We start from the raw sequence: 8324 nt of genomic DNA, 5'->3' as shown, positions 1-8324 counted from the left end.
GTGGGGACTGAATTGTTCATAATTTATATTTGACATGCTTATGGATATTGGGGCTTTTGTTTCTGTGAAAGGTGGAAGAAACTGAAGTTATTATTAGGATAAAAGTCAAAACTTAGAAGACAATTTTCATTGTTGGTTCAGCTATTGAGCAGAAGCAACTACAATCATTTTACTCTTATTCATTAAGGTCGGACTTCCCTATGAAGGAGTTTGGAGGGGAATGGGGATGCTTAAATTTTTGTGTCTATATTAAGAGAATTATTAAAGGGTAAAGGATTTCTTCAGTTACCGGAGATAAAATTATCTAGTGAGCTTAAAACGACGTCGTTTTGGAACAGAAATCAATGTGTTTTTGTGATTATAATATATTACAGGGTTATATTAGTCTTTATCATTATAATTTTTTAATCTTATAACCTCACATCGACGTCGTTTTGAGTTCACTGGAGATAATTTTATCTCCGGGAGAAATATTTTTCCCATTATTAAATATAAGAAATAATGGATGATTTGAAAAGTTGCATATATAATTCTCATTCTATTTTTGTATTTTAAAATGTTCCAATATCTGTATGTATTATACAGAAAACGGCCTTAAGATGCATTTAAGAACATCAGTAAATACATATTTGTCTAAAATGAAAAGAATGAGATGGCAAAATCTATAGAAGCTAACGTGTTAGCGTGGGTAAGAAATAAAGATGATTAAAAGTGATGTTTTACATTCATTATTCCATTCTATTTATAAAAAATTAAAAGTGAATTTGTTTCATTCCCAAATGAATTTTACTGTATTACTTGATTAAATTTTTCTAACTAACGCTCACACAATATATTGTTGTGAGTCTTATTATTCTATTATTTTCTTTAAAAATTTTAACATAATGTTTATTTGTCTTCAATATTTATTATTATTTTATTTAAAATATGTTCTTAATTGTTAAAGTAAATTAATAAATACGCTACCATTACCATCCAATATAATAAAGTTCAATTGAGAATTAAAAAAATTATAATAAAAATGAAATATTATGCAAATTAATTTTATTAAAAAAATGAATGGAATAATAAAAAAAAAACCATATTAGGATATAAGGGTTGGTAAGAAAAAAAAGTAGTAATGATAGAATATAATGAAATAGTTTTAAAAACGACAACAATAATAGGATTTAATATTGATAAGAAAAAAAGATTAATCAATTATTATTAATAGTACATAGCCATACAATAAAATTATCTTGACAAGTAAAAATAATTTCTAATAAAACTAATAAATATTAAAATAAGAAATAGACGGGTAGAATAACTAGTGTATACGTAAAAGTAGTGCGTATACTAGTAAGTGAGTAAACAAGGAGGATAGCTTAGTTGTTATGTAGCATTAAGCCAGCATTTTGGAGATTTAATTAATTTTCTTAAATGTACCAAGTCAACATATAGTAGGAAAGCATTGTAACATCATTCATGTGAAATATGTTCATACTAGAAAACTAATATCATTTTGGGGTGTATGAGGTAACTAACACTACATTTTTACCAAAATAAAATTGGAGAAGTTAGCCTAAGTTTCTTCAATTATAGACCCAACTTCTTAAATTAAAGGAAGATGATGGGAATAGTAATACACAATTTTGCATCATTTGACAATTTTTCCCTGTTAATTGTTGTATGTAACAGCAATAAGTTTGTTTCTTCACAGGTTCAAATTTGAGAAATAGTCTTTTTGTAAAAATGTAGGATAAGGCCATGTATAATCAACCTCATGGGGTTTATAAAGATCCTGTAACAATGAGCTTTAGAAAATTACTTCAAATTAAAAACATGCAAGTGAAGGGAAGAGGAGTTTGAGGATGACTACATGGAAATAAAAAATCATAGACCACAAATTAAAAGATGAATTTCACTAGAAAACCAAAAACAACCATCAAGACAATCATTCCAAGTACTACATAGAATACGCCACATCCTCTTTAGTTTCCAAGACAAACAAAAACTACATAGGAGGAGAGGTAACAAATTGCCTGGAAACACTGAATATGTCTTTCCCAGCAAAATGAGTGGTCCACTCTCGCAAGCCAGACGTTGTTGAAGTTTCCTTAGCCATGCTAACATTTTGCAATCCAGTCATGCATGAACTGGCCATCCTATTATTGCCAGAACTGTTTCTCAACATTGATGAGAGTCCTACTCCTACCCACAATCCACCTGATTTGGAAGATGAAGGGCAATCCAAACTCCAATCTATACTAGTGTAGTCAAATTCTGGCATCAAGCCTCCAGTATTCCAATCCACATGTGAATTCGCGTTGAATGTTCTTGCTGCATTCTGATGTCCAGAAAATAGTCCAAGAGATGGTGGAACTGTGAGTGCAGGTGAAGAAGATGCACTCATACTCCATGAACCATGATGCTGAGAAGGAATTGTATGAGATGGTGAAGATGCTCCCATTGGCTTATAGAAACCTTCCACCCCAGTTGATGAGGAGTCTACAGGTTCAAAGACATAGGAATGTTCTTTATAAGGAGCTTGACAAAATTGCTCCAAGTAATCTGTACTCACACTTCCTATGGTGTGAGTCTGTAGTAACTTCTCATTTGACCTTATGTTTTCAATAGTAGGAATACTATTTTCATACCAACCTGTTGTCCCTGAAGGTAAGGAATTCATAGAACTCAGAGAATTTTGTTTGGTATTTGTGAATTGTGTATGCTGCATCATGATTACTGGCTCCCTTCCTACTACTTGTTGAATCATTCTTCCTTCATTCCTAAGGGCACTAGGTTGGGCCTCCACTTTAAGAAATGGAGACAATGATTGCATGGACTGTGCCATAGTTAACATAGTAGAAGGGCTTGATCCTGTAACACCCCATCTTTTCTCTGTCAGTTCATTTGGATGATTTGAGTTTAGAGACTGTAGATTCCTGCTTCCAGGTTTTGGGAACATAGAATCAGTACCACCTACCTTGGAATTGTTGAAGTCATTTCCATTAACTCTCTCCTGCATTGAAACTGAAGCTGCTGGTAATCCTTGAGATCTCATCAAACTATTATTTTGAGCAGAATCTTCAGACCTTAACTGGGTCACAAGAGATTCCTGCTTCCGAGATTTTAAGGTATTTTCTGCCTTTTGAAGATCACCTTCACATGCAACAACTACTCTTTCAACCTCTTGCTTTGAACAATTGTGCTTCACCTCCATAGCAGATATCTGGGCAAGCTCTTCACTTAGGTCAATTTTCAAGTTACCCTCACTTACAATTTTAGTAGTATCCTTGGTATATGGTTCTTCTTCACTTCCTTCAAACAGCCAAGATACTGATTCCTCCAGTTTTCCATCATTTAACATTAAAGCCAATGTTGCTCTTTCAGAAGAGAACCCTATTGCCACTAGCTGTTGTGCAAGTGCTTCTAGCTTTCTCAACATTAGATACCCATTGCACCGGTCATGCAACTCCTGAGCTCTCTTTTCCCTCTGCCTCTGGTGCTTCCTCTCATTCTTAAGCCGGATCTTCTCCCTTCTGTCATTATCACAACCGGGAATAACATCAAGCCGCAAAGAAGAGTTTGTTAATTTCTCTTTAGGGTCTTCTGATTCACCAGAGCAGCTGCTATTATTAGAAACTGAATCATACTCAGACACAGTTCCTTGAGGACTACTAGAATTCTCATCTGTATCATCTATTTTTGGGAAATGGCTGTTGTCATGAATTGGAGCATAAGAAGCAACCAATGATGTTTCTAGAGCTTGAAATGTTCCCAAGATGGGATTGTATGCACTAGCAGGAATGCCACTCCCATGATTAGTAGACCCAGAAGTCTTTGGAGAAGTTTTCTGTTGTTCCTTACCAGCTCCTGCAGAGACCTTCTCCTTGGACTTGGATTTTGATTTCATTGATGGAGACATTCTATTAGTTTCTATATTTGTCCCGCACATATAAATACAACAATAAAGTAGGATCAGTCTCCATTTTATATGTACTAAAACACTACACGTATAACAGAAATTTCACATTAACTCAGTAGCAGAATATTACAACCAGGATCATGGTCATTGTTGTCTGATGCTAAAATGACCTTAAATGTGTTAATTATCCATGCATAGAATAGAAAAGTTCATAGATAAATGACCTAGATAACATACAGTTACATTTTTGCTTTCCCATTTCGTAGCAACAAACTAACATATGTATCTAACACTGGATAGTATTAAAATTTAATCAAGTCTTATACAATCAGGTCTTATACTATCAGGTTTTATCCAATACTATGCACCAAACATGCCCTAAGTTGCTACAGTTCCTATGTTAGGTATGTATCCAAAAACTTTACCACTATAAGATTCACTTCAATTATAGCCCCACTGCAATTGCTATCCTAATTTAACACAGATGTTGTGTCTATCATTGGTTGCAAAAACTTAAAAGTCAAAATTTTCCTAACTTAGATTTTAAATGGAAAAGGGTAAAGGTGCAATGCACTTAATCTCCAAACTAAATAAATGAATGAACGATTGAAAAATTAACTTCCCTGGCCACCATATACAACGCCTGAATGGACGTCATACACCAAAACATCCTATGGACAATCACCTTTCTGATCAAACATTTAAAAACCTACAACAATTTTCAAAATGAGGAAATATTCAAAAAAAAAAAACCTCCAAAAAAAAAAATTCAGATCAAAGACTAAAAACCAGAACAGAGGAAAACCAAAAATAATATCCCTTTTGTTCCGGATGGCCCAAGCACTGGAGCGGCCCAGCTGCTCAGGCCCAATCCTCAGCCTTGTTCCGCGTCAGCCCTTAGGGCTGACGTGGACCCTCACGACCTCCAAGACTGCAGCACGTCCAAGAGATGCACCAAAATGTCCCACCTTGGGACATTAACCACAAAGGCAGTCACCATAAGCACCGCAAAAGGAATATGCCCCTTTGCTCAGTGCTGACATCGCCTGATGCAGTTGGTGCAGCGCTGCCATTGTGGCAACGCCAACCGCGCCTAACACTGCTATCAAGGGAGCACATCCCAAGGAGGGTTGACCCTCACCTCACCAACCCACACCATTTTCCTTATAAATAGCCCTCATGGGCACAACATAATCTTATCTTTTATGTACTGTTATTATGCCTGTTTATCTTAAGCCATATACTTGTTATCCACCATTGATATTTGCTTGCTTATACTTGGAGCAATACCCTCTAGCCTGGTCATTACCTCATCTAGGGGTACCATCCATATAGTAACATTATCCTCAAAGGGTACATAGTGGGCTTATAGATTCCAACGGTACATTGGCGCTGTCTGTGGGAAACTATAAACTTCTATTCCCATTCTCTTACCAAAGATCCATCTGACGGATTATTTCCATTTTTACTACCAAACAACCGCCGGACGCTTCTTGCAACTCTACATGGTTGTCACCACTAGGAGAGCAGAGCACGCCAGAGCAATGACGCCAGAAGGACACGTACAGACAGTACAACCAAGCTCCCCCCATCCATGCAGTCAGCCCCAGCTGAGCAGGCCGCTGGAGAGGTCCAAGCTCCTATACTACAAACCATAGGCCCACAGTTGCCAACGACTGATGCTAGGATCGCCCTGCAACATCATCAAGTACCCATGTGCGAGATGCAAGGAGAAAATGTAGTCCTAAACCAGCCATCACCCCCCGGAGTTCATTTTGGAATGCCATTTCCAGCAGCTGTCCCACGACCTGTATATCTCACCTGCCCTCCGTTACCAGCCCAAAGTCAACCACTGCCAGTATACAATGACCGCCAGGTACCCATGGTCGCCCCATACCTTCCTAGGACATACACGCATAACATGGCTATTCCTTTTCAGCTACCTCACCAAGCTGGTTTCCCTTTCCATGGTTACGCCATGCAACCCCATAATGCAGCCATTCCACAACCTCAGGCATCTTGTCCGAATCCTAACCAACAACCATATGGCGCTCAACAATCTTTCCACCAAGCTCCAGCCCTCTCATACTCCGTTGAAGCCCCACAAATGCCTTATCCACAACAAGAACAACATATCAGAATAACGCCTGCTCACACGTCAGGGCGTAACAAGCCTTTGACCGATAGCCTGAGGCTAACTCCCATACCCCTCGGTTTCAAGGGTCCCTCTAACATCACCACATATGTTGGCGATACCGATCCGTTTGAGTGGATCCAGAAATTCGAAGCAACAATGACGCCCCACGGCGAAACGGATCTACTCATGTGCAGAACTTTCCCAACATTGTTGGGAGGGAAAGCCCTTACTTGGTACACCACCCTGCCAACAGGCAGCATTTCGTCATGGGACGATTTAGCAAGCAAGTTTCAGTCCCATTTTGCAACTAGTCGCCCCGTGCCCAAATCTGTGCACGCCCTTGAAAAGGTCCGACAGCATTCTGGCGAGACCCTCCAGTCCTTCCTAGATCGTTTTGATAAAGAGGCCTTACAAGTGCAAGGCCTAGACCCCAAAGTACAGGTACATATACTCTTGTCAGGCTTGCGACAAGGAGAGTTCGCTTACGAGCTCGCACGACATGAAATTACTGACTTAGAGGAAGTCAAGAAAAAGGCGCAAGAATTTATGAGAATTGAAGAATACAAAGGGAGTCGAGCTAGTGACTCCCACAGTCAAGAAAAGGCGACCAACAAGGAAAGGAACCACGTTGATGAAAGTAGGAAGGGATACCAAGCATCCTTACGTTCCACCCGCCCTTCGGGACGAGACATATCCGAACGACGGTCACACAGTGTCTTACAAACAGACTACAAAGAGGATCCCAAAAGCAGCCAACGGTCCCAGCAGCCAAGCAAAGAGGTCGCGCCATACTGCAAGTTTCATCGCAGTAATGGCCACAACACAAAGGAATGTAGGCGCCTCAAGGACGAGATTGACGAACTCATCAAAGGCGGTACGCAAAAACGCGGAGGAGATAATACTCGCTCCTCCAGATCAGGCGGGCGATACCGTGACTGAAGCAAGTCGCCAGAAAAGAGGAAAACCAATAAGTCCAACACTCGGCCCGCCAAGAGCGAGGCCACAGAGAAGACTCACCTCAAAGAACCAGAACACAGGCAAGCCCGAGCCGAGGAGGAAGGCGCGTTGAAGAAGAAGAAGACTCCGCAACCATCAAGCACGAAGTAATTAATATGATCTCTGGAGGTTTAAGCGACGGGGGCGAAACATCTAACGCCAGGAAGAAGCATCTAAAACAATGCCTGGCGGTTGCAGGAAAGGTGATCAGCAAGGATAAAGGGCACCCTGGACCATCCAGGCCAAACATAGTTTGGGATAGTAGCGAGTTGGGGGACGTTCTCCTCGGGAATGACGACCCACTTGTCATCCAAGCGATAATCGCCAATTATGGCGTCAACCGTGTATTTGTTGACCACGGCAGCTCAGCCGATATTTTATTCTTGCCATCTTTCAAAGCATTAGGTTTCACAATTAACGATTTAACTCCTGTCGCAGGTGAACTTTCAGGTTTCAATGCTACCACCACCAAGCCTTTGGGGGTGATAAACTTGCGTCTCTCGCTTGGAACGCCGCCAACGTCACGATCTGCAGACATCCAATTCCTAGTGCTGGATACACCATCCGCTTACAACGCCATCCTAGGCAGGAGGATGTTTGCAGCCTTTGAGGCGAGCGTCTCACACCCCCACCTGGCAATAAAGTTCATAGCCAGAGATAATAACATAGCCACTGTGCGAGGAGATCAAATTGTTGCCCGAAGTTGTTACAACATTTCTTTGCGGCCAATGACAAAGGTTACCTTCAAAGAAGAAGTGACACCCCAGCAGAAGGAGATATCCCCAGCGGAAGGAAATCCCGGCAGAAGGGGGAAAGAACACAACCAGTGCTTCTTGGTAGATTTTGACGCCAGGGACGATCCTAGAGTGGAGCACGCCAGACCCACACCTGACAGAGCGCTAGAACATGTGGTGCTGGGTGAGGCAGATCACCAGACGACAACAGTCAGTGCGACCATCGACCCGAAGGTCAAAGACAAGCTGATCCAGCTGTTAAAAGCAAATAAAGATTTGTTCACCTGGAAACAATCAGATATGCTAGGTATTGACCCAAACATATGTTGCCACCGTTTGTAGGTGGATCCTAAAGCAAAACCAGTTTCGCAAAAGAAAAAGAAATTTAGCTTCGACCGCCAGAAAGTCATCGATGAAGAAATCAAGAGGCTCCATGACGCCGGATTCATAAGGGAAATCAAATACACAACGTGGTTGTCCAATCCAGTGTTAGTGAAGAAACCAAATGGTGCGTGGCGAATGTGCGTTGACTACACTGACCTCAACAAAG

General features: G+C 40.5%; 1 protein-coding gene across 1 annotated transcript; it reads right to left on the bottom strand.

Annotated features, from left to right (window-relative positions):
• Positions 1–1993: 1993 nt before the first annotated feature.
• LOC133287957 (uncharacterized) lies at positions 1994–3985 on the bottom strand. The gene has a single exon (XM_061485656.1). It carries the CDS (start codon positions 3935–3937, stop codon positions 1994–1996), a length of 1944 nt encoding a protein of 647 aa, XP_061341640.1. The 5' UTR covers positions 3938–3985.
• Between the last annotated feature and the right edge of the window lie 4339 nt (positions 3986–8324).

This window comes from Gastrolobium bilobum, unplaced genomic scaffold (assembly GCF_033153095.1).
Source record: "Gastrolobium bilobum isolate Gb01-03AN ecotype WA unplaced genomic scaffold, APGP_CSIRO_Gbil_v1 utg52749, whole genome shotgun sequence".
NCBI lineage: Eukaryota > Viridiplantae > Streptophyta > Magnoliopsida > Fabales > Fabaceae > Gastrolobium > Gastrolobium bilobum.
The sequence above is the reverse complement of the archived record's forward strand: the minus strand, read 5'-3'. Positions and strand labels throughout refer to the sequence as shown.

Excerpts from the sequence above, each read along its gene's own strand:
- LOC133287957 (XM_061485656.1), bottom strand. The coding sequence starts at position 3,937 with ATGTGCGGGACAAATATAGAAACTAATAGAATGTCTCCATCAATGAAA.